At 45.4% G+C, this 26,230-nt stretch overlaps 1 protein-coding gene across 1 annotated transcript in view; it reads left to right on the top strand.

Moving 5' to 3' along the window:
- Positions 1–1,758: 1,758 nt before the first annotated feature.
- HTR4 (5-hydroxytryptamine receptor 4) overlaps positions 1,759–26,230 on the top strand; it is a 75,510-nt gene continuing 51,038 nt past the window's right edge. Inside the window, exons 1-5 of the mRNA XM_074156109.1 lie at positions 1,759–1,811; positions 5,680–5,805; positions 6,766–6,966; positions 20,895–21,048; positions 22,926–23,494. Coding sequence (XP_074012210.1) covers positions 1,759–1,811; positions 5,680–5,805; positions 6,766–6,966; positions 20,895–21,048; positions 22,926–23,494 — 1,103 coding nt within the window. The remainder of the gene's footprint in view (positions 1,812–5,679; positions 5,806–6,765; positions 6,967–20,894; positions 21,049–22,925; positions 23,495–26,230) is intronic.

Here is a 26,230-nt window from a genome sequence, read left to right as displayed (position 1 = left end):
TCCTGTGTTATGAAGTGCTCACTATGGTCCCTGACTACCTCCAGGAGGTGCTCCAGGTTGGCTCTGCAGGCAGTTATTCCCCTCCAGTTTGGAAATGGGCCATCCAGCCTTCTTTGTATCAGCTGCACTCCTCAGCCCCCAAAAGCAAAGTCTTTTTTCTTCAGCCCTCACTGTCTTCATCTCTCTCATTCCCGCAGGAGTGTCTGTGCAGTGCCCGTGGTGCCCTCAGCACTGAGCTGTTTATTAGTGATTTTTTCCCACTGCAGTGGCGGGGAGGCCAGGGTGTGATGTGTGTAACGAAACCAGAGGAGCGATGTGCGTGGTCTTACCAACATGACTGATCTATGCAGTTTAATTGCTGCATAAAGTATGCAAAAGCACTTGAGGTCATTTAGAAAAGTTGGGGTGTTTACAGGAAAGTAGAAATTGAGCTTGGAAAAATAATTACACTTTTTTTTCTTCAGATTAATGACTATACAGAAGAGCCTTTTTAAATGTGTCCATATATGGATTTTAAGAATTCGTTCCACATCAGTATTTCACCTTTTTCCTTAAGTGATTTCTATATTCCTACTAACCAACAATCATTTTGTCTGAATCTCATTTCCTCATAATAGCAAACCCATCAATCTCTGCTTTATTAAACAGGGAAGCATGCTTGGAAGCCAGAGCACTCAGATTTGATCAAAGATGTTATGCAAACCATTGATTTTAATTTAAAGCAATATCCACTTCTTCCATTATTAACAGCTTTGAATTACTGAGACTGAATAATTAACAAATATTCCTACTTGATGATAGATTATTCAAAAGGCAGATGTACAGAAACATACCCCAGGTGAACATCCTTCCTGCACCCACAGTGATGCATATGCCTATTTAATGTTCCCCAGGGGAACAATGCAACATGGCACGAGAGAAATACTCTTTGGAGAGATCTCCTAAACACTTCCGAGACTATTATCACAGCAAATGCTCCAGATATAAGTGTACCAGTGTGTGTTTCTGACCTGCTGGTCTGTGTTCAGAGCCCTGGGCTGTGGCCAGCCAAATCAAATGATGCAGACCAGGATGCCACCACTTTCAGGGCAGGGTTTCTTGTATTATACCAGATGGGAGATGTGGGCTTAAAACATTGCCCTGCTTCTTGGCTGAAGCTGAGGCACCCATCAGCCTTCAAGCAGGGCAACATCTGGTGAAATGTGGCTCAGTACTGGTCTCCTTTGGCGTTTCCAGAGATTGTTTTGTGAGTAAAACTCAAAATCTCTGTGCAGCAAAGAAGATCTGAGGTGGGTAATTCTCGTCAGTGTCTGTTGACTTGCACAGCTCTGTGCAGCTGATGAGGCTGGAAGGGATGGAGGTCTCTGTACCAGGCACTAAGCTTGTTCACTGAGGAGGGTTTCTGGCAGCACAGAGCAGATCTAAGTCTTCACCTGCTACTATGGTCCCTGTACTTCTTCACGAGCCCAAATGAGAGGAGTGGCTTTAGGATCAGAGCAGCTGTTCAAGGAACAGGACAAATCAAAATGCCTCACTCCTGCTCTGTACCTCCCTCCCTGGGATGAGGCCCAAGGGCACCCTGATACCAAGTGCCTCTCGCTGGTCAGCACAGCCTGAGAGCCAGCGTCCCTGGAGGGGACAGGGATCTCTCAGCAGGCAGCCTCAAAACCCCTGAAAAAAGAGCCAGCAGGCTCAGTTGCCAGCTCCCCTCCCAAAGCACTGCGTGGTGGAGGGAGAAGCCCCATCCATCCACAGACGATGGCCAGCTCATCCCCCCGGCAGGGCTTGGAGAAGAGGGAGGTGTCTCTCTCGTCTGTACACACCGCAGAGTGCAGATGCAAGGCGCTCAAATAGCGCAGCGATGAGAATTGTTTAGGAAGAGCAGAAGGATGGGCAAAACTCGATAAGACAAAATATAAATCTAACTTGGCCTGGTTCTGCATAAACTAAACCATCATCATCCACTTTGCCACTGTGCCAGCATGTGTGTGCTGCCATGCTCACTCGGAGGAGAAGGAACATCTTTTGTGTGGTGCTTTTCAGTGGGGTTTGACATTTTGTTTCGCAGATGCAGCCGCAGAGCAGTGTCAGCCTATTGTGCAGGATTATTTAGGCAGGTACAATTACGGCTTGGCAGTGAAGGTGCCTTTGATCCCGGCATCCCCATTGTTCCTGAGGCTTTTCATCCCTCTGGGTACTCAGCTAGAAGGCCTGTGCCTGAGACCTTGTTTAGGAGCTGTTCACTTGCAATTTCCCCTTAATTTTCATGGCGTCTTCTTCTGCTGATGAACTTTATTAACGAAGGCTCTGCCGTTCAGTTGTGGTCAAAATACTGATGCTTGGCAAGTATCTGACTTTCCCCAGCCATGCAGCAGCCATCTGCAGGCAAGTCGTGGGCCTTGAGGAGGGCAATCGGTGGGCCCAGAGCAGTCTGTGGAGCTCCAGAGGAGAATCACCTTGTGCATCCTGCTGTGCATGGTGCCCACGGGGAAGGACCCGCTCTCAGGTGCTTATCCTTCTCCAAAGGACTTTGCTGCAGTGCGGGTTCACGTGTCAGCTTCCTGCCTCCCAAAATCTCCAAGGCAGGACTTGGCTTCTGGGGAAAATGAGTTTTTTCAGGTCAGATGTATGTGGAGATGGATGGGAGAGAGGGAAGGAGTGACATCCTATTCTAGGAGCAGCCGTGTGGCCAGTGACTGGTTCTGTAGGGTGGTTTGGGATTTTAGTGTTAGGATAAGGAATTAGAAGTCAATTACCTTTAGTTTTGAGGAAAGAATCTCTGTATGCAGTTTGGAGTGGTCACTGGTGACTGAGAAGCACAAAAACTGATGCCATTTGCTTGATTTTGCTTTTAGCGTGTTAGTACGAGGCCAAGGAGGAAAGATGCCCAGAGACAGTGTTCGCAATGTATTGAGAGTTTGAAAGACAGACCAGAGAAAGGAAGGCAAAGGAATCCACCAAGAGCTGTTAAACACAAAGCCACGGTGGCAGACCTTTACGGCATGGGAGACACTGCTATACGTGTGTAGGCATTTCATCTCCTAGAGGCCACTGTCAGAGTGATAGCTGAGGCATATCCTTTTGATCGATAGGGTTTTTTTCTGTCAGATGGGAGGAAGTATGACTGGACCAGTGTAGGCAAATTGCAGGCAGCAATTGCAGTATAACTGCGAGAACTGCAGAAACAAAATCCACTTGTTGCAGGAGTTGTCCAAGAACTAATGACCCAAGGTGTCAGGAAGCAGTGCTCTCCCGTAAAAACTGGGAAAGCCACTTTTAGTTCAGACAGAGCCTTGTCAACATTTCTGAATGCAATGAAGGATTTGTCCAGGGCTATCAGCTTCTTGGAGCCTTAATTGCCGTCATTGAAGTTGTGCTAAGTTCAGTAGACAACTCTTTCTAATTAAGTGCAAACTCAGGTGCTAAATAAAAACACATCTTGACTTTGGCTTTCTCCTATCTTAGGATCTATAATTGGCTTGCAGAAAAATAAGTGTCTTGCTGGATGCAGACCCATGGCTGCATCTGAACCCCAGAGACATTCCTACGTTAAGCATGAGTGGATTTACTGACGTTAGCACTGAAAAACGGCAGGGCGAAAGAAGCAGTCATGCCTGTGCCTCTGGGCTGGGATCATTCATTCCAGCACAGGATAAAACCCGCTTCCTTAGCAGGTACCCTTCACCCTGAGCCACCCGTACCCCCTGTCCTGGCACACTGGTACCCCAACCACCACCTCCAGAAGGACACCTGCCTGGCAGTGCTCAGAGAATTTTTGCCTGAAAACTCTGTAAAGAGGTAGGATACACCCAGCTGTCCACTCTACATGATGTTTATTAATCTCTTAGTTTTAACACAGGAGGTTATCCGGAATTAAAATTTACCTGTGCTCTCTCAGGTGAGAAAGCACTACTTGGCTTAGGGACATACATTTATGAATCTAGAACGCGTAGTTGCCTTGGAACCCTTTCTTATTATAGCCAGATAATTGCACTTGTTTTTGAGCCTGCATATATCTGCCTAGTGCTGTGTTTTTCTGTGAAACTGGTGTGACTCCGGGGCTTCTCCTTTCCTCTTCTTTATTTGCTTATAACATCCTCACCCGTCTGGATGAGCCTATACCCAGTGATGTATTTCCTTGTGCAACACTGAAAATGAAGGAATTCCTAAGATATTGTACATAATCAATATGAAAAGTACAACTTCAGCAGGCTGCAATCTGACCACTGGTGTATCTGGCACTGGGGAGAGAAAAGTCATACTCAAAGTGGCACTATTTTCGGGGACAAAAATGGAGATTGTGATTAAGTGGATGTTTTGCAATGCAGGCTCAGGATGAAGTCAGTCACAAGAAGATTATTAACACAACACAGGTAGTGGAGGCAGGACTTCAGCAGTCTCTAATCTTTTTCAGCTTTGCCAAAATCAGGAGAATTCAGTGAGATAAAGTGTAAAAGTCTGGAATGTATTTAATAAATAGTAAATAAAAAGTGACCTCAGGGGAAGTCAAAGTAAAACAGAATAACAGTTCAATTTTTCAATTACCTGAACAATCTCACAACATTAATCCTGGGAGCCAAATACCCGCTCCGTGTGCTGTGAAGAAATTTCCCTGATGAATTAGTGTCAACTGCTGCTCTTAATGCCAGTTTATTTCTAGACACACTCGATAACACAAACAAACACCCGTTCTCACCCATGTAATGTAATAGGGAAAGTTACACAACAAGGTGAAGGTTTAGGATGCATTTTGTTCTGGCTACATAATTAGAAATAGCTTTAATGGCAAAATGGATCAAAATTCTGTAATAAGATCAATTTTATGAGTAATGGAACACTATTGCATCTGTGTATTACCTTCCTGCTTTGCAGGCTCCAAAAAAAAACCCAACACTTTTTTTGAAACGTTTAACAAGATATTTGTAGGAATGCTGACTTAAAATATGTCCAACATTGTATTTTCATGTTATCCTTCTTTTTTTTTTTTCTCCTTTCTCTTCATTAACTAAAAGAAATTATTGATGTCAGGATAGGGAGAAGTTGGGCACTTCCTTTTAAAAAATTTTTATTTTCTTTTCCTGAATTCTAGAAAAGTTACAAAGTGAAAAAGAAAAAAAAAAAAACCAAAACAGCCGGACTGCCTCTTGTTCTGTGGCACAGAGTGAAGGGAAGAGAAAACAAGGGAAAAGATTATGCAGGAGATTTCGAAATTCAAGATGTAAAATGCTCATCTTGAGGAAAACCTTGGGAAAAAATGGAAAAAAGAAAGGAAAGGAAACCAAAATGCTTTTGCATAGAAAATAGCATTATTTATTGGGGTGAAAAGAGAATGCAAACATTTTTGTCCAGAGGCCCTGAATTGGAAGGGACTTTCAGAAATTGGGCACGGTTCACTCTAGCTTTCAGAAGTGGGCTCCTGCACCGTATGTGTCAGCTTGCCCACCCCGGGGAGACCTGGGTGGCCACGGGTGCTGCAGGTATCCTCCGCCTGTAGCCTTTCTGCTGCCTCGCAGCTTTCCCCATAAATATGAAATGCTCATTGTTAATGGTCTTGGTGGGAAGGCTGCCTCACTCTGCCGGTGGTGGCGATGCTGCTCTCACACTTGGCGATCCCCTCCCAGTGCTGCTGCATCTTCTTTTCTTTCCTTTTTCTTTTTTTTCCCCCTGTGTTCTCTCCAGTTCGAGTGAGGGCTTTGGCGTAGCGGAGAAGATCGTGCTGCTCACCTTCATCTCCGCCGTTATACTGATGGCCATCCTGGGGAACCTGCTGGTGATGGTGGCTGTGTGCCGGGACAGGCAGCTCAGGTGAGCCCCCCCGCAGCCTCCCCGCTGCCCTTCCACGGGGAGGCACAGGGGAGAATCCCCACCTAAAGAGCCCCGTGCCTGCAGCTGAGGGCATAAACCGCTGCGATGAAAGGTGTCTCTGCCCAGGTGTTGCACCAAAACGATGTCAGACTCTCACACTCGCCTCACTGCATCCCCACTCAGACCATTTTAGTATCCATCCTCTACATTTTTAGCACTCTCACTGTAAAAACCAGATAAATCAGTGAAAAACAGATCTAGACAGCAATTACTTGGAGAAGCAAGTTGGCCTCTACCCCTTTTCCATCTCAAATTTCCTAACAAGCCCATCAGAAAGACCACACAGATCAAGGTCCCGTTGCAGTTGTGGTTCTCTGCTGCAGCTTGACAAATGCTGCCAGTGATCTGGGGGGGGTCACAGGCAAAACTCCTGTCTCAAGGTGCTACCCCTGGGAGTTGTCAGACCAGCCTCAGGAGCAGAGTGAGATATTCAACAGCCTCTATTCATATTCTGCGTGGGATTTTTAATGGATTTAATTCTATTTTATTGTTATGATTTAAAAAGTACTCTTCAAGTTAAAATTACAGCTTCAGTCTAGATTGTTCTCAGTGCTTTCTGGAAGGATTTTTCTCAATTTACAAGTAAAAATAAAATCCCCCTCCTCCATCCCAAATTCTCCGATGCAAGCTGTGAGGCCAAGCTGCACGCAGAGGCCTGTGAGCATCTATTTGCCTCTTTGTGAGCAGAAAGATGTGTTTATGCAGGGAACCCAGTGGATATTTAGGTGTAAAAATCAGGAACAAGCTAGAGGTGACCATATAAAGTGAGGAGTACGTTAGAGAGGACCTTTCAGGGTGATGGGGCAAATCAGACCCAAACGACAAGCTGAAATCTCTGTCCACATGTAGAAGATGCTGGACTGAGACTATTCCACCCTAATGTTGTGATCTGTCTTGCAGGAAAATCAAGACCAATTATTTCATTGTTTCCCTTGCCTTTGCGGACCTGCTGGTGTCAGTGCTGGTGATGCCGTTTGGAGCCATTGAGTTGGTTCAGGACAACTGGATCTATGGAGAGATGTTCTGCCTGGTCCGAACGTCCCTCGATGTCCTGCTCACCACAGCGTCAATCCTGCACCTGTGCTGTATCTCGCTGGACAGGTAGGAATAGAAGAGCAGAGAGAATAATTATAGTTGCTTTAAGTTTCTTTGGCCTTGTTGCTTGTCAGCAGTAGCCAAAGGGCAAATATGAACCTGCTGGGAACAGAAAGCAATAAATCTCTCCCGATAGCTGATTTTTGAGAGAGCTCTCTGAATCCTCACCAGTTTCAATACTTTGAAAGGAATGAGATTTACATCGATAGAGCAAGCCAGGTTCTCGGCTGCTTTGCAGCACAGCTTTGTTTGCATTACTGATCAGACGGGGCACAGCTTCTTCGTCAAAGTAAAGAAAAGACGCCTTAAAAAACCAGAAGGAGGTGCATCGTGCACAGGATGTTGTTTTAGCAGGGACGCTGCTGTCAGGTGCTGCTCGCTGCCAGGGGCGGCAGGGAAGCCTTGGCTGGTGCAAGGCTTGACGTGTCGTGCTGAGCCCTGTCTTCCCAGGAACCAAAGCACTGAATTATCCGGCTTCCTCTCTTGTGTCACAAACATATTTGGCATATCTTTCAAGTGCTATCAGAACTGTTCTTCCTGCTGCTAGCAGCCATGCGGGCAGGTGAAAACCGGTATTACTAAATGACACATTGTGGCATATATTACTACATTATTGGGAGGAAAATATAAAGGGCAATTTCTCCGCCCACCCCAATTTTATGGGCTGTTTTTCTAAGCTGTCCATTTGTACATCTGCACCAGTGAAGGCAGCAACAAGGAGATAAATACAGCTGGTGAAAAGGGTGCACAGGCTTTGTGGGAGATCCTAAAAACTTCATTTTCTCTTAAACTTTTCTTGCAAAATTAAAATGAAGACAAAATCCTAAATAGTTTGTGGCAAACAATTCTGCTTTACTGTTGTCTGCAGTTTTTTGGGACAGATGGCAGAACTTTCCATACTGAATAGCAAGAATTTTTCACAAGGTAAATACTTAGAAGAAAACGTCTTGACCGACTATTCTAATAAGCAATATTTAGAGCTTTCATTTGACTTCTGTGCGGACATTTCAATACCTTTTAAAATACTATTACTTAGTATTATTAATATGGCCAAAATAACCATAATCATTCTCGTCATCATGACAATTGGTATTTAAATAGTGTCTTTCATCCAAAGAGGCTGTACCCAGCCAGACTTCAAAAGATACTTGATTAACTTCTCAGTTGATGGGCACTGCTCCTTTATTGTGGGAGAGAGGGGCACCGGCACACTCAGTGTTGTGTCCAGAGAGAAGCTGACATGTAATAGCTACAGCACGTTGCCTTATCTGGAAGCTTAGATGGCTGGAACACAAATAGGAAGCTCATTATCTTAAAAACGTTGACAAACTGCCACTTGGAGCCAATTACCAGTAAAGCAGATGTGCTCTGGATGTGGCCTTGTTATATAAAATGTTGGAGTTTGGTTCTCCAGGCCATTAATTAAACATAGGGGGTTGTGTAGAGAAAGGGACATGCAGGGAAAAAAAACTCCCCCCTTACTCCTGCCTGTGACACCCTCTTGCAGACACCCCCCCCCCCATCATCACCTCTTGCTGTGTCCCCCTTTGTCCCTGCGCTCCTGGGACAGCCTTGTCTGGGGTGGTGAAGGGGTTGGGGCAGCTTTGGCTCTATGACAGTCGCAATACGTGGCTCAGAGTTAATGTTCTAGGGATACAGAACAGAGATCAGTTTTATACAGGAAAATTTTTTTACTGTAAACAGACCTGAGGCAGTCTGCAAACACTCAGCTCAGTAGAAGGAACTGGAAATGGAAGAAAAAACCCCAACCAAAAAAAAAACCCACCCTATAATAAGATGGATTAGATTATTCTGTAGTAAATGAAATATTCAGAGCAGAGTATGAACACCTGGAGAGGACTACAGCTCTACTTTTCCTTCTATGTTCTTTTATTCTCTGCCCAGGGAGTCTTGAATTCTCTCTGCCAGATGCGGGGCTGCTGTCGCAATGGGTGAGGGTCGTTGCCTACAGACACACAGAGGTGATTCCCCTTCTTTTGGAGAGTGGGAAATGGGGAGCTGACTCTGGGGACCCCCACTCCATCCCCCCATCCCACGCCAATACTTTAGTCACTAGAATACAACACGGAAGAGGAGAATGGCTGTCTTGAAAGAAAGCAGGAGCTGTAACCGTGGTTTGGAGGAAACATTCTCTAATTCTCGTAAGACACAGTTCCACGTGTGTTCTGTGGAAGGTGCAGCACGCCCTGCGCTGGGGTCTGAGGGTGACGGGCACTGCACTGTCTGGGATACAGAAACACAGCACCAATTTTTGACTGCTGACAAACCTGAAATTGCCAGTTGTCAGGGAATTATTTCAGGGGACACAAATGCTCTTTCTCTTTCGCATGTGCTGTTCTTTGCTCTCAGGCAGAGAGAGAGAAAAGTTTCTCCAGGCCGGTGGCTGGATGTGGCCTGACACGGGTAATTATCTCAGCCTTTATCGTTTGCTTGGTGCTTTCACACTGAAGAATGACGCCTCTGCAGACTAGCTGCAGAGCTGATCTAAATTTTAGATAATTCTCCGGTACTGTTTTTTTCTTGTTTGTCTTCTCAAAATGGCTTTATTGAGTGCTTGTTAGAGCAATGACCACCACACACACCACCATCAGCAGAGCACTAACAGCAGCATCCCCAAGGCAGGCTGCTCCTCTCCAAAGGCACTCAAATTTGCCATAGAAACTTTTCTCTGTCATCTAATCTCTGCAGAGCATATATAGCTCTCCTAGCCATACAGTCTTGCTGTAGAAATTCATGTTGGATGCTATTTTGACTCCATGGGTAATCATTTGGAGCTTTGCCACTGACATGAAAAAAAGCCAGGATCTCATTTCAGGCATTTCAAAAGCTGTATTTCTCCTCCCAGTACAAGAAGGCACAATTATGTCTGTGTTTGCTGACAGTGAATGTCAGCTGAAAGAGAAAGCCCAAGATCTCTCTCTCTGTCTCATGTGAAGAGGAGAATCCCAAGTCAACTGCGTGGCTTTCATCACTTGCTGTTTGATCAGACACCTCGGTATGAATCTGATCGAGTCCCAAGACTACGGGCTTCTGGGTTCTCCCAGGACCAGATGTCCAGTTCAGACTACCCACCACAGTGCTCAAGGCAGACCAAGGTGCCTCCTGTAGCACTGGACCAGCTCTCCTGAAACTGCTGTAAGTGAAAATACTATGTAGGTGGGTCAGCCCCTAGTCATATTCTTCTCTTAAAGTATTTCTTCCTCTGATTGATTGACTGTGTTGTTAACATGATTTTCAAAATACAACTAAGTAGGACACCAGTAGGGTACTGTAACAATCGCTGAAGTTGTTTAACTTCCACCTGGACGTCGTCCTTGAGCACAGCAACAGTCCTAACCCGACCGGGAATTTCTGTGCTAAGTCATGAGCTCTTTCGTGTCCCAAACAGTCTATTAGAAGATTTCCTTTCTTCCTGAATTACCACTGTATGTGTTATTTTACATTTCTGCAGTGCTTGCTCACTGGCATGGTCTGGCAGCCTGATTAGGTAAATCAGGAAACACTTTGTATAAAAGCAATTACTCTCCACCACACAAGCAGCAGACCTTGATGCTTGCAGATCCAAAACCTGATGGCACTTACCTAGCAACACTGTCAGATCTAAACATTCTCAAAGACCAAGGATATGAATTTTTTTTCCTGCTGGGCCTCTTTGAAAAAACATTTTCCAATTGAAATGAAACATGAGTTCTTTCCCTCCATCCCTCAGAGGAGGTATTTGGGTGAAAGAAGACGGGGAAAACGTAGACATTTTGATTTTGGCCCTTACCACATCCCTTCAGACGTGCCATGGTCTCTTCCTTGCTGCATTGAGGGGGATATTACACTTGTGCCATATCCTACTGCAGGTCACCTGGAGCCGGTGACAGTCGTCCTTCACTCTTGTGTCCTTTTCACAGAGATAATTCACTTTTGTTGCTGTGAATTTGGCTGCTGTTCCAAACCTCCTCGGCAAGCAGGACAACAGGGATTTTCAGCACAGCTTGGGTGGAGTGGTGGATGCAAAATAAAAGATCCATTTTCCACAACAAAAGAAGGCTGAACCCCACCTTTTAAATCTGCCTTTTTCTCCTTTGTGATGTGCCAGCCCCTTGCTGTGACTGTCATGGGAGCATCACTTCCAGATATGTCTTGGCCTGTCATCATCCTGAGAAGGGCAAGGAGGAAATTTTGACTTCACTTCACTTCTGTCCTAGAGGTGAAAAGTGAAAATATCCAGACTTCAGTCACATTTGAATAGATATGAGAACAAAAATTTTCTAAATTCCATCTATTTCTTGAGTATTTCCAATTTTAAAAATCCTTTTCCTTTTGTGGACTGAACTCAAAAAGTTTTTCTCTTCCTTGTGCGTTACTAGTTAAAATGTAGGTACCTGACAGCGCAGTCTACTAGAGGTTAATGACTTGACAGAGTAACCATCCTCTAACCCAAATGAGCAGTGTACCCAGCACGTGCTGTTCACAGCAAGGATTTAACGGGCTAGAAAAGTCTTCTAATTTCCAACTACTGTGCCAAATTTTCCTTATGACTTAGACTACTGTCTTTCAAAATATATCTCTCCCTTGTCCTATGCAAACATTAGTTGAAATTTGAAAAGTCTTCCAGACAGTTTAATTTTTGCGGTATTCTGCAGTCATCTCCAAGAAACTTCCAGGTCAGCTCAAAATACCCAGTCTGATATGAGAAAGAGCAACATGTCTTTCTTTTCCCCTCTTGTCTGCAAAGCATCATGCCCAGGCTTTAAAGGTTGCTGGCAGAAACTTGAATTTCTGTGACAAGTTTTGGTTGTTTTGGGGTTGTTTTTTTTTCCCAGTGAGAACTGACTCCCAAACAGTGTTAAGAGGACAGAACACATGAGGAGATAGTGGTGGGTGGCCCTGAGAAGATCAGAGCAGGTAGATGGATGCCTGGGTTTCTGTGCAAGGAAGGATGACTCAGCCCATCCTTAAGCTGTTCCCCATCACCACTGCTTCACCCGTCTTGGCAGCTGGGTTGGAGGAGCACTGACAGCACTGCTTCCTGTTTTATTTAATTTTGCTGGCTGTTGCCCCTCTGTTCATTCAGACTTTATGGGAGTATGGTTTTTCTAGCTGATGTTTTTCCTGTGATTCATATATTTCCTGCCTTCTGTTTTATTTCGGGGCATACAACTGTGTTTTTTTTAAAATAAATTGGATGGTTAATCTAATCCTCAGGACTTGGTTTGGAAAGTTATTCTGTTCAACATTCTCAGAACGTGTTGCTTGAAAAGACTTATCTGATAATATCTTGTATCTGTTTCCATTACTACTTCTGAAAAAAAAAAAAAAGAAAGCATTCAGGCTTTAATTCTCAAAGGCATTTGAGAAAATCTGGAGAAATCACCACCAGATAAACTGATCTTACCAGTCAGACACAGGGAGCAAAGCACTGCAGAGACTGAGATACAGTTTTATCTGAAAAATTACCAGAGGTACCTCAGAGCTCACTGAATCCAAATTTTGCTGTCACTAGGTTATGCTTTTTCATCATCTCTTTGGTATTCTAATATAAAAGAAAGATTTAGCCTTGAATTATTTATTTATTGCATGTTTTATGCATATCTATCCATTCTTTGTGCCCATGCAATAAAAATACGTGCACTGCATATAAATAGGCCAAGTGGCTATGGTAGAGTCTCCAAATACAGTTAACCTGCCAGGAAAGGCAATTTTCTTCTCCAATATCTGCAGTACAATTTGCAATACAATTACTTCTCAAAGTCTTGGGGGAATTAAAAAAAAAAAAAACAAAAAAAAAGAAAAACCAAAAATCAGAGAAACAAACAGCTCCTAAATGTCTGTATTATTGGGCTTAGATGCACATCTGGCACCTCTGCTCTTCATGCAACTAGATCATCCTGCACCCTCCCTCTGCTTCCTCCAGTTCTCCTGTCTGTTTCCCAGCACATGAAGCTTTCCTCCCAGTCTGCATCTCTGCTGGGCACTAGGTACACTGTTTGCCTGGTGTGTTCGGAACATTTGCAGATTTGCTACGTAACACACAACAAAACAGCCCTGGCTGTGTGTTTGTATAGTCAACCCTAATCTTACTGGAATTCAAACATACCACATAATCACTGCTAAATAAAGGCTAAAGCAAAGCAGATGTATCCAAAGAGTGTTGGAGCACCAGAGTGACAGATGCTCATTGCACCATTTACAAACATTAATTAACATTAATGTACTGTTCAGACATCAAATTAGCACAGTCCCTTGAGAGAGATGATGTTTTAGAGACTCCCAACCTCCGGTGCTCTTCAGTGGTAGTCCCTCTGGAGAAGAAGCCCTCTCCAGGCGGTGGGAGAGAGCCTATGCAGGGGGCACAGGAGTGGCAAGGTCTGGGTGGTCGCTGGCTTTGCCCACCCTACCCTTTGCCTCCTGCTCCCGATGCTGCACCACATCCCTCTCCACTGTCATCTCTTTCTCACGGCACTGCGCAGTTGAGGCGCAGGGGGAGCGATGGGCGCGCCAAAGGATGCCTCGGCCATGGTGGAGCTCGAGGTCGGGAGCACGATATCTTTCTCAAGGACGGGGAGAAAGTAGCCGTGCCCAGTGGTGCTCTGTGAAACATCTGCCGGCTGGCCAGGAGTGGGGGGAGGTTATTAGTAGGGAGACTTATTAGGATTTAAATAGCTATCAGTAAGTAATGATTAGGCAGTCAGCAATCTGATTATATGACACAAATTCCAGCTATAGTTTTGAACCAGGGCATAAATCCCCTGTGCCCTTTTCAGCTGGAAAGATGTCTGATCTCCTACAGCTCCCAGTCGGTTTGGTGGAGGAGCAGAGAGACGGCACGGGAAGGGGCTGAGCAAGGGCAATTGTAGGCCATCCCCGAGGGCTGCGAGACGTGACACGGAACCATGGAGTTATCCCTGTCGGCACTCAGCTCGGCAAGAAAACTAACACGGGATTTGCAGAATTCAGGTCCAAGAGCATTAAGAAAAATAGCAGAGCAGATGGCCATGGCACAGCCTGAGGGATGCACTGTCCTTTATTAATCTTTACCAACCCTCTAGAAATATGGTAATTTATTTTGCCACTGTTGCTGCCAATAACCCTCCACACACACCGACCCACACGGGGACCATGAAGGAGTCCTCTATCTCTGGCAATATACGTTTGTTTGTATTACTATCTAAATTTATCCAGTTCCAATTAACTGTTCTCTTTAGCATTTTTCTCAGTGTAATTATCTCAACACCAGCAGGCCGTTGTTTTTCTAATAAGAATTTAATTTTGTTAGATATAACTAATTTAGGACATTTTTTTTTTCTGGACCAGCAATGCATAACTTTGTTTTATTTGGCTCCATCAGAGACCATAGCTTATTTGCTCAGTGGGAAAAAGGAAAAGAGAAAGAGCTGTTCTCTCCAAAAAAGTGTAAAAATCTGGTTATGTGGAGGCCAGAATCTGGTTTCACTGAAATATCAGCAAAGCCGGTAGCGCTGTTTGAATTTCACACAGGCACAAATAAACTGAGATCCTGGCTCCTTAGACTTCACCGCTTGGTCAGGGTTCAGCTGAAGGCTCTGGCCCAGCCTGGGTTCACTGAGGAAGAGGAGGAGTGTGCAAAACCACACTCAGACTGGGGTTTTGTAGAGCGCAACAGCCACAGAGCTCCAAAAAGACAAAGAAGAGGATTTTCCGAACTAGCCAAATCCTTATATGTAACTTGTGTCCCGTGAGGGGAAGAAGCTTCTGAAATAAATGTCCTTTTCGCCCGCAAGAGTTTTCTGTCTGTACAGTTCAGTGTCTTCAGGGTCTGAGCTGCCTGCCTGGGGGGGCAGCCCCCGGGAGCCCCCTGCCGGGATCAGGTTAAGAGCGGAGTCCCCTGTGGTGGCAGGTAATGGAGTCTGGCTGTCCCCTCTTGCGTTTCTTTGGCTTCTTTTTCTTTAGGATCTCACAAACAAACCTTTCCCACTTTGGTGTTCGAGCACGGTTCAGCAGACACGTACAGGCACAGGGCATGGATGGGCATGGTTGTTGCACCCTGACTTTGGGAGAGAGCTAATAGCACCCACAGTTTTCCCACTCTCTTGTCTTCTTTTTTCTGAATTATTTAAGGGGGGTAAAAATTATTCAGTTATGATATTCAGTAGATTTTCCTTGGCTCATTTTGGCCCCACTGATGATCAAGCATATGGTACGTATATAATTTTATACATGCACATGACACCAAATGGTTTTAAGCGTGGGCCACCCACAGAACCAGTCTGTTTGGTAAAGGTGGGTGTGTATTTGTCTGTCTGCGATTTCTAAGGAGCTTCTTGCAGGGTATTGTCTACATACCCATAGCTCAAACAAAATTATATTGCAAACCAGGGAGATACTTTTATTTTTTTTCCAAGGGCAAGGAGTTACCTGATGCAGCTATGTAATTATATTTCAGTAATGACCAGAAGGCAAGGGAAGAGCAGCGGTGTGGTTGCAGCATCACTGATCCCAAGGCAGGAGCTGTGGACTCCAGGACTCTTGGGATGTGTCCCAGGCAGCTTTTCCACTGCCATGGGCTTGAGGAGGCGCTTGGATGTCCAGGCTGAGGGGTGGCCAGATGTGCTGGCTGCTGTGTCCCTGCTTGCTTCTCTTCAGCCACAGAAACTGGTGTATGTTAACGTTATTGACCCAGCTGGTTATCTAGAGTCTCGGACCTTTGATTTCAGTCTTGACCACAGATCCCAGTCACAAATGGAGTCTCACTGTGTTAGTGCTTTGATGAGTATGTAGAGAGTTGCTACCACAAATAGCCGTCCTTGCCACGGACCACAGCTAAATTATGGTGCTGTCAGATCTAGGTCACTGGTGTGTTGAAATGCAGTGCTGTTTCTCAGTCTCAGTCTTTCCTTTCTTGTCTGCAAGAGCCTAGCAGCTATAAACTTGTAATAACTACGGGTGTCATCTCTTGAAAGTTGATGTTCTTTTCAAGAATCCTTTTTTTCTATTTTTTTTTCCAATTTTTTTCCTGGAGGAAAGGCAGAGTATGATACAAGGAGTGTGCATACATGTGTGTATGTGTATGCGTAGGATTTTTCATACAGGCAAAATGGCAACAACAGACACCCGTGATTTACAACACTTGTATTTCCACAAAAGCAGATTCAGCATTCAGTTGTACAAGGCAAGAATGTAACTGAGGTTCATTTTCTGCCTATTTTCTCTTTGGCTTCACAGCTTCCCTCTTATCTGCCATCTCCTGTCTTCACATATACACAAGTTTAACATTAGGCAAGCTGTCCCTGATCCTGCTGCTGAGGAGTGTGATATTATGTCTTCTCTACCCAAAGTGCTGAAGGCTGTTGGGTACAAATGTGTTGCTGATACACAGGCATTTATATCTGCTTTCTGGTTTTACGTGTAGCGCTGACTGTAGAGAGGAGCTCGCCGGCGGGCGAAGCGCCAGTCCTGTTGGGAAAGGATAAAATGTTTTGCTCTTACAGCACATGGACACTGTGTACGGGCTCCTCCATGTGACTGCCACAGCTCCTGCTGGTGATGCTCGTAGGAATACGGAGGGAATTGCCCCACAGATTGGGGCACTGAGCCACTGAACCTCGGGTGCTTTTTATAGGTTTCATGAACACGATCGAGGTGCACCTGCATCCCCTCGAAGATGCCAGGAGAATGTTTGTGACATGAGGTTTGCTTTTGGGAATCAATCCACTTGGCACTAATAGGTCCCCCCTACATCCATACCACTGGAACTTCCACTGGAAGACCAGGGAGCATCACATTCAAATTCCTTGACATAGAGCCATTAAGTGACACTGGGCAGGCCACAAAGCCTCGGTAGCCAGGCAGATCCACAGTGGCCATAAGAGCCATAAGTAAGGCCATAAGAGCTATGGATTTCTTCTTCTGAGCCATCTGCAAAGTGTTAACACTTGATTCATTCATGTGGCAAATGTCTGATGTGGGAAAGGAAAAGTATTGTAATAACCTTTGCTTTATGGAGCTACTTGGATGATCTGCAGCTCCAGGAAGGGATTCTTGTATTTCCCCTGCAGCGAAGAATGTCATAACAGAGGCGGAGGAGAGGATGTGTTTTGCATCATCTGCTCTGCTGTAGGTAACAGGGAAGTTAACATGTTCAAGTAACTGCAGAAACACAGGTCTTAACTGATAATAGTAAGAATTAATATTTAATTAAGCTTGGACATCATATTAATCATGTGTATGTAGTACGTTTTATATCCATCCATCACACTGTCATACCAGTATGTAATAGATATTCTTTATGAGCACAGGAAAACAGCTTTAGCTTGAAAAAAAAGCAGAAATGTAGAATATGAAAATGTCTTTATTTCAGGTTTTGACTAAAACTACTGATAATCTTAAAGATATAATTACTTTTTTTTCTCAGTGAATAAATAGCTGCTTAAATGCCCAAACCATCACATACATCAAATCACTAGCTACTGCAAAAATTGGTGTGACTTCTGTTAGCATACACAGATTTCTATTTTCTGACTCTCTGGACCATTGAATGGAAATCCTGCTGAGCTGTGGAAAAGTGGACTATGTGCTGCTTCTGCCTCCCTCACCATCAGCAAAATTGTCACCCACACTCTGATTGTAGAACCTTGTTACCGATAATGGTGTAGGGCAGAAAGAACTCAGCTCGATTTTCTGAACACAAGGAAAGTCACAGTAGCAGTACTTAGCAGAAAAAAAAAAAAAAATATATATATATAAAATCTTTTGACATGTAAGTGGAGGAAAATTGCTGCTGAATCACTGGGAGGGAAGAAATATGAGATCTTAAGATGTCATTTTTACAGGCATAATTTTTACTCTAATGGCCTTTAATAGCATATACAAGTCAGTGTAATGCTGTCAGCTGCAGCAGAGATAGAAGTACAGAAATGTAATAACTCAAACTGCTTGGAAGAATTGTTTTCCTGCTGTAGTTAATTAGCAGTGTATCGTGGTTTCCCTTTTCCGTTTGTTTATTCAACTTGTGAAATGGTAGCTGGTATCCTGGCTGCTCTTCCCTATTTATTTATTGAATTTCTTCTTTTGCCCTTTCTGCAAATAAATTTACTCTCTTGTGACTTGCAGTAACTTGCCATCAGGCATGTCAGAAGAATCCTTTGATGTCCAGCACTGGGTAGCACTTTCCAGTAGGTGTCTCTCAGATAGCAAACAATTAAATATGCCAGATATATCTCCCTTGTGTTTAGAGTCAGAAGAGCAGTTGCACGTAATGCCAAGGGAAGCACCATCTGTCCTAATAAGCAGTCAAAAACATTACTGAAAATACCTGTTTGAATTCAAAGGTCAGGTTGTTTCCTGGGGGAAGGAAATCTGGAGAGCAGGGGGAAATCCAAACACAATAAGCTCTAGCAACACAGGACAAGGTTACACAAACACATTGCGGCTGTCATGAGGAGGGTAGTTATCCTAGGAACAAGGAAATGTTTATTCTATCATCTGAAATCGTTAAGATATTGAAATCTGACCATGATAGTCCTCATTGTCTGATAGACTCAGAAAAATGTAGTTTGGGAAGGACATCTAGAGGTTTCTGATCCAGCCTTCCTCACAAAACATGGCCCAACTCAAATCCATCGTCATGTAATTAGATCACTCAGGGTCCTACCCAGTTGAGTTTTGTGTATCTTTAAGGCTGGACACCCTCACTTGTTCAACTCATGATCTCATGAAGGAAAGCTCCAGAACAAAGGAAAATCTGGTTTCTGTACATTATTCAGCTTCTGCTTCTTCCTCGTGGGAGGGACGCGAGGGCTGCGTTAGTGGGGACAGGAGTCAGACCCACTGACTGCCGAGGCTGTTAGCATGAGCTCCACGGGAGGAACATTTCACCCAGTGCTCTAAAAGAACAGTTACTGTCAAATATACCCTTTCCTTGAAAGTGAAACTTTTCAGAGGAACAGGCTGATTTTCATGTGCACAGGAAACCAGAAGAGAATGTAGAAATGATCAAATTGAAATAGTTGAATGCTTGTTTCAACATTTTTTCCCCTGTGACATTTTGAATCTTGTTTCAAAGAGACTTAAAAAATGTTTTCTTTTGACACTTTGATATTATTTCAACCCTTTGTGTGGAATATAAAATCTGGTTTTATCAAAATAAAGCAATTCAGCTGACTCTACATGACTTTTAAAAAAATGTCGTAAGAAAATTTGGAAATTCTTAGATTTTTATGCCTGTTTCGCACAAACCTTTTAGTTCTCACTCCAATCTTGATGAAATACATTGTGCACATCAAGGACATCTCTCTAATATATACACATAAACTGAGTGTATGTGTGCATTCACATATGTCTTATTTTAATGTGCTGCAGGCATCTCAGGTTAGTGGTCCAGCTTTAGTGTGTGTTTGCTAATTTAATGTCTCTAATTCATGGTTCTACTGACCTCATAAAATTGACTTTTATAGGCATTCAGCAGTGAGGCTCCCTCTATGTACATGTTATGCCTTGATGTGAGGCTTGGCTCAAAAAAATCTTTGACGGAGGTCGTTCATTCCTTTTATGAATAGTTTTTGAAACAGTGTCCACTTCTTCAATGCAGTGCTCGTATCCTATGGGGCACCATGGAATCATAGAATCATAGAATGGTTAGAGTTGGAAGGGACCTTAAAGATCATCTAGTTCCAACCCTCCTGCCATGGGCAGCGACACCTCCACTAGACCAGGTTGCTCAAAGCCCCATCCAGCCTGGCCTTAAACACTTCCAGGGATGGGACATCCACAACTTCCCTGGGCAACCTGTTCCAACAGAAGAGCTGAGAATTTATGGGCACTGCTTGTGTCTCTGGACCCCAGTTCTGTGTCGCAGCAGTGGGTGCATCAGTACTGCCCTGTCTCTACAACGTGTGCTGAAATCCAGAACTCTAAAGATCGAAAACATTTTATTGGGAACCTGAGGCGGTCTGTCAGGTCAGGAGCACCAAAAATCCGCACCAGGATGATATGGTTGCTGATCTGCTTTGCTTATGGGCATATATTAATTTCAGAGTGAGGAAATTTCCAGTTTTAGGTTTGATACACCTTCCTGATGTAGAAATCTGATAGAAGGTGGGTAGCACAGGGACCAAACAGACAGAAAAGTTGATTTCATATCTCTTTGAGAAGACATTTTCAGTCCACAGCCAGTTGTTATTTGTTTATATATATTTGTTTATTTGTTTATATATACAACGGCAGGAATCTGTTGTACTATGAGTACGTCGGATGGGTCGGGAGGAGAAAGGAGAGCACAGGGCACGTCCCCGTGGTGGTGTAAAGACTAGAAGCCCCGTGCAGACATTTGCTCTGTCCTCGTGGCAGAGGTTAAAGCCCAGCCAGGAAAGAAGCTGATTCCTGGGAGGTAGAAAGGAAGCTTGGTTACGGAAAAACACACTTCATTTTACTGACATTTTCACAGCTTTGAAACACTTTGTTAATTTGCAATAACAGCTTTTTCAGTCTTGTCAAAATAAATGTCCATTGCAGTTAGGAAAACCCCAACATTTACTCAGTTACAGCTAAATGGAAGGAAGGTGGACTCATTTGTCATGGTAAGGAGGGTGCAGACAGCTTTCTGACTAAGTGCCGAGGGAGAGGAGGGCTGAACATGAAGTCCCTCCCTTGCTCTGCGACCTCAGACAAACCACAGCATTAATCTGTGCCTCTTTTTCCCTAGATGGAAAACAGAAAATACTGGCTTTCCCCTGCAAGGTACTATGAAACCTTATTTACTCATGCTGTGAAAATATCCTGAGCTCCTTGTGTGAGAGGCAGTCAGTGGAAATAGGCTATAGACTCATTTTTTTCTCTATTTTGAAAGGCAGGAGAAACAAGCTGGAAAAAACACTTTACAGTTTTGTTTTTAAAAGGCCTGGAACTCTTCTTTGATGATGGTTGTTATCTCACTTTTCTCCTTGCAGGTACTATGCTATCTGCTGCCAGCCTCTGGTTTACAGGAACAAGATGACTCCATTGCGCATTGCTGTAATGCTTGGAGGGTGCTGGGTAATCCCAACGTTTATTTCTTTCCTCCCTATCATGCAAGGCTGGAATAGCATTGGCATCATTGATCTGGTGAGTAGCTAAGGAGGTGCACCAACCTGGTATCGGAGATATTCGGTGCTGTACATTCTTTAAAAAGCAATATTCAAAGAAAAAAAAGTAAGAAAGGCTGAAGGAGAAACTATTGGTATTGATGCAGAGGGGCTGCTGAACTTCTGGAGGATGTTTTTAAGGGGGTTTGAAATGACTTTGTCCTGGAAGGACTGTCAGAAAGACAGTGGTGGCTCTGGGAGAGGATTTTACCTGTCTCTACTAATCAGTTCAGTGTGAAGTCCTTCGAAAACATGCCAAGCCCCGTCTGGCTCCTGATGGGCACCTTGGGAGTCCTTGGTTCCCCTTGGCCTCTGCAGCTCTCAAGGACTGCTGGCCGCTGCCGGCTGAGCCCGAGGGTCTCTCCTTGCCGTGCTAGCATGTTTGGAGAGCCGGGAAACCCAGATTTCCCCAGAAGGGATGATGCTTTGGGCCAGTCCCATCAATATCCCATGTCTTGGTGTGAGCCTTTAAGGGGAGGAGAAGGTGAAGTTCCCCCTTGCAAGTCATTTCAGCAGGAGTCAGTTTTCCAAACCGCAGTCTGGCTTCACTTGCAGGATCCTATCTACAGGCACGGAGATAAGAACTGCAAATCTGCTCTCCTTTCAGTGTGGAGATGCAGGAATTAAAAAATGGCAAACTGTGAAAACACCTTATTTAGAAGAGCTTGTTTAAAGAGATGTAGTGTCTCCTATGCCAAGTCTCAGTCAATAAGATATGAATACTTTTTGGCTCATGAAGAATAACAGGTGCCGGCTGCCAAGCCTCTAGACAAGGTGATAAAGCCAAAATTGCTCCTAGACAAGCACCTTTAGGACATGCAGCTGGTAGAAAAGGGAGGTGCATTTTGTTTATTTAACAAACCATGTCAGGTATCTGATTTCTTCCACTGATTTATTGCCCCCACCTTTTCAGAAAAGACTTGACACCCAGCTGACTGTACCGGCTTTTCTTAACACCAGTGCAAGCCCTGCCCTTCCTGGTAACTTGCTGATGCTCACCAGGCAGATTTCAGTAGTTGCATGTTGAGAGGTAGCGCAGGGTTCAAATACCACCTAGTGAAAGTGCTTTATAGTTTACTTTAGAGGTAAACTTCCTTACATGCCCAGTTAAATAATTTTGATATTACAGTTTTAAATAGGAGACCAGGTTATTCTCTTGTTGGAATAAACACCAGAAATTATGGGCCTGATGGACCTGCAGCGACATCGTTCTGTAGCAAGAATAGCCTCAGAGAAGTCCTGTCTGTCTCAGTTATGCCTCCTGCTTCCCAAACTCACATGCAGGACCCCTTTCTTCATCTGCTCTCTCTGTTTCCATCACAAGTCATTGACCAGATCTCAGCCTACGGACTCAACCTGCAAATTTCTCCAGCCCGGAGCCGCCCCCATCTGCTGAGGCCACTGTAGCCCAGTCCCTTCCCTGTCCTTCCCCCTGTGGGACTCGGTTGGGTGAAACTTGTGCATCCTCGGTGTAAAACCATGCCCTGATGAACGGAGCAGTGAGCACTGCAACAAAGCACAGCACGAAGTGCCTTATTTCCCCTCTCTGTGTCTGGCCTGGGGTGTTAGGCTGATTTTCACTGCCCTGTTGCGGCATGCTTTAAGATGCCAGAGCTGCAAGATGGGCTGGTCCAGCAGACCTGGGGAGCAGCAGGGCTGGAGAGCCCATGGTGTGAGCATGGGCAGGAGAGGCAGCAGTGGATAAAGACAGGTACCGCAGATGGGAGAGGGGAGGGAGGAGAGAGAATCAGAAAGCGGTGGTGGTACGTTCTGGCAAACAGACTGGTGGTATCGGAGGACACAGTGCTGAACTTCTTCCCTTCTTCTTTGTCCTCATCCTTCTTCTCCCTGCACCAGATTCAGCAAAGGCAGTTCAACAAGGCTTCCAACTCCACCTACTGCATATTCATGGTCAACAAGCCATACGCCATTACCTGCTCCGTGGTGGCCTTCTACATTCCCTTCCTCCTGATGGTGCTGGCCTACTACCGCATCTACGTCACGGCCAGGGAGCACGCCCGCCAGATCCAGGTGCTGCAGCGTGCGGGGGCCCCCACCGACGGCCGGCAGCACCACCCAGACCAGCACAGCACGCACCGCATGAAGACTGAGACCAAAGCTGCCAAGACCCTGTGCATCATCATGGGTTGCTTCTGCCTGTGCTGGGCCCCCTTCTTTGTCACAAACATAGTGGACCCTTTCATAAACTACACGGTGCCAGGGAAACTGTGGACGGCTTTCCTGTGGCTGGGCTACATCAATTCAGGGTTGAACCCTTTCCTCTACGCCTTCCTGAACAAGTCCTTCAGACGTGCCTTCCTCATCATCCTGTGCTGTGGTGATGAGCGATACCGAAGGCCTTCCATCTTGGGGCAGACGGTTCCCTGTTCCACCACCACAATAAATGGATCGACTCATGTACTAAGGTGAGTGTTTCTCAGATGCTGCAAAATGCCTGGAGTACTAGAAAGAGTACTTCTCTAGAGTTTTCGCAAAGTATTTGTTTCTCTTTGCCTTTGAAATGTACGATCAATTAACTGTTTAAAAAGGTGGGGGGGCAGACAAGAAAAGCACTCAGAAATCCTTAGGGTGCTCAGACAACCTGGTTTGTAGATAACAGGTATGTGTTGGCACGTGCAGTTTCTCCAGAGATGTGTTCAGGAAAGAGTTGGGAGAACGCAGAAGTCATGTATGCATTTTGGCAAGCCCTGCTTTTTTGTCTGAGGGTAATAACTTCACACCACGGGGAGGAGGCTGCCTACTCCATCTTCTCTAGCAAAGGGATCATGGCTCCCATTGCCCCTTCTCAGGTTCTGCCTTTGTAGCCCCACCAGCCACTGCTGCATCTTCTGAACTAGTGAAGGGCAAAGGATGAGCTTCCCCAAACGCCCTGACCCTGCTGGAGCATTTCAGAGGCTCTCTAGGAGGAGAGGTGCTCGCCATTTTGGTTTAGGAGCTCAGAAAATGGTGGGATGTCTGCCTTTTACTGTAGCCGAGTCAAAGCCTGCCCCTGTGCAAGGCAGCAGCAGCCATCTCTGCAGGAGCCCCAGAGCTGTGTGTGCCTCACATGGCTGCAGGACATAGTCCTGGTGGTTGGCAGCTTGGGGTCCCAGTGAATTTGGACCCCACACCTCACCCTTTGTTGAGTACCACAATGTGTTCATTGCAGGAAGAGAGTGTGTGGGCTGTGCTCTGCCGGGGTACAGAGGGGTTTGGAGGGCTTCATGGTATGAGACAACCTCTGCTGTCTTCTCCTCGCCGAGTGGAGAGGTGGGAGGCAGAGCATGGGAGGAAGGGAGGGAAGAACAATTATCTCCTGTAATATCAGAACAAACTGCAGTCTCTGAAAAAAAACCCATAGGTGTTTCTATGCAACTGTCTAGAGGAGATTTGGTTCTTTTGGTATATGGATTCATGGCCCTTCACATGCAGATGAGGACTTGGTAACCAAATTTGTATTCAGAGCTGACCCCATCTTCTGGAGACTAAATCAGACACTGAGCTCTTCCCAACGGAGTCTGATCTTCTGGTTTGCCCCAGGCTCCCTTCTGCAGTGATCTCCGAAGTTCTGGAAAGAGTCCTGAGCCATATAATGGATGGGAGATGGGGCAGGGCTTGTCGCAGCCTTGAGACAGACCTCTCAAGCTTTCTAGGTCATGAAGGACTTTACAACATATTTATCTTCTGCTGATTAAAAACTGTTCAGGGGCCACGGTCCCAGAGCCCTCTGTCTGTGATGGATGCGTGGCACTGTGCCATGCTCAGCCTGTGTGTCTATTGGAGCCATGCTCTCGGGGACAAGCCAGATGCTCCTCTGCTGCAGTCTAGAGGACTGAGAGAGCAGCCCTTGCTGGATGCAGGACACCATCCCGCAGTGAGCGACCTGGTACCTCTGGCTGTGGAGCTGCAGGGGCAAAGGCTGCAAATGTCCCTGTGTGGGGAGGGAGGGCTCGCTCCAGTCCCTGGTTAACCAGGGGGGCTCCATGCTCTCACAACTGCACCCGGTGGGTGCAGGGGACAGTCTGGTGGCCTTAAACACAAAGAAAGAGAGAGTGGTGTCTAGTTTTGCTGGTAAGCATAGCGATAAGATGCTTTTTGTTAAAGTATACAAGGCAGAGAGATGACAGGGAGCATCTCTTCAGTGTGTGTTGGAGATGTAGAGGGCAGGGAGCACGTCAGCCCAGAAGGTGAATTGCTTCAGTCTGTGCTGACGTTTGACCTCCAAGTGTTGCAGATGGCAATGCTGGTGCCTCCTCATGTCTCCAGGTTGTCTTGCTGCTTTGTCTCAAAGTTATCTCTCTGTGAGATCTCATGGTCCTGCTGTGCCCTGTGGGACTGGCAGGGTCCAGCCAGCACTGCCCTGGGGACACTGCGCAGTGGAGATGGCCTCCCAAGCTCCAGGAGGGCTGAGCAGCTGGTGGTTTCCTTCATTCTCTGCTGAGTGTCCCTGAGCTGACAAACGCCTCATTTTGAGACTCTTTTTAAAGATATCAATGTCCCTGCAGCGGCCAAAGCAAATGTGAAGAGTCACCTCTCCTCCAAAGCTAGGGCTGGCTATGGTCTTGCCTGCCCCGACCAGCTGGGGAGGCTCTGGTGGACTGCAGGAAATGGTGGATCCCACCATGGAGCTGAGATAGATTTCCAGCTTCTCCCTCCCACTTGTACCACATAGAAGTTATCCATGGAAATGTATAACAGTGCTGTCAATCTAGGTGTCACAACCATTGCAAAAGGCCCTGTAAGAACCAAACCCGCACAGGGCATCTCGTCCACTTCTAGCTTTTATGACTACTTTTATGGAGTGTGTCGCCTCTCTTCAACATGCTACATGTGTAAATCAGGTTATCTCCTGCCTTTCCGTATCACTCCAGCTCTGCAGAAGGTACTCGCTTCCCACTGCCATGTCCCCTCCTCCCCCAGCACGCGGGAGGGATGCGGCTCTGCACATCAGCACTTCACACAGCAATTATTTTCTGTTTTTCCTCAGTTTTGTAACTAATGAGAAAAGCGTGACTTCTTTTCCTGGTGCAGATTATACACTGATGATGATAGAGTTGTGGGGATTAAAGCAAAACCAACTAATTTTAGTCTTTGGATAGTTAAGCTCACTTGAGGAATTTTTATTTCTTCAATGCTTCTCTCTTACATGCAAAAAAGGTTGA

Source organism: Numenius arquata, chromosome 11 (assembly GCF_964106895.1).
Source record: "Numenius arquata chromosome 11, bNumArq3.hap1.1, whole genome shotgun sequence".
In the NCBI taxonomy this organism is placed as follows: domain Eukaryota; kingdom Metazoa; phylum Chordata; class Aves; order Charadriiformes; family Scolopacidae; genus Numenius; species Numenius arquata.
Note: the sequence above shows the minus strand (reverse complement) of the source record. Positions and strands in the feature narration are given on the sequence as shown.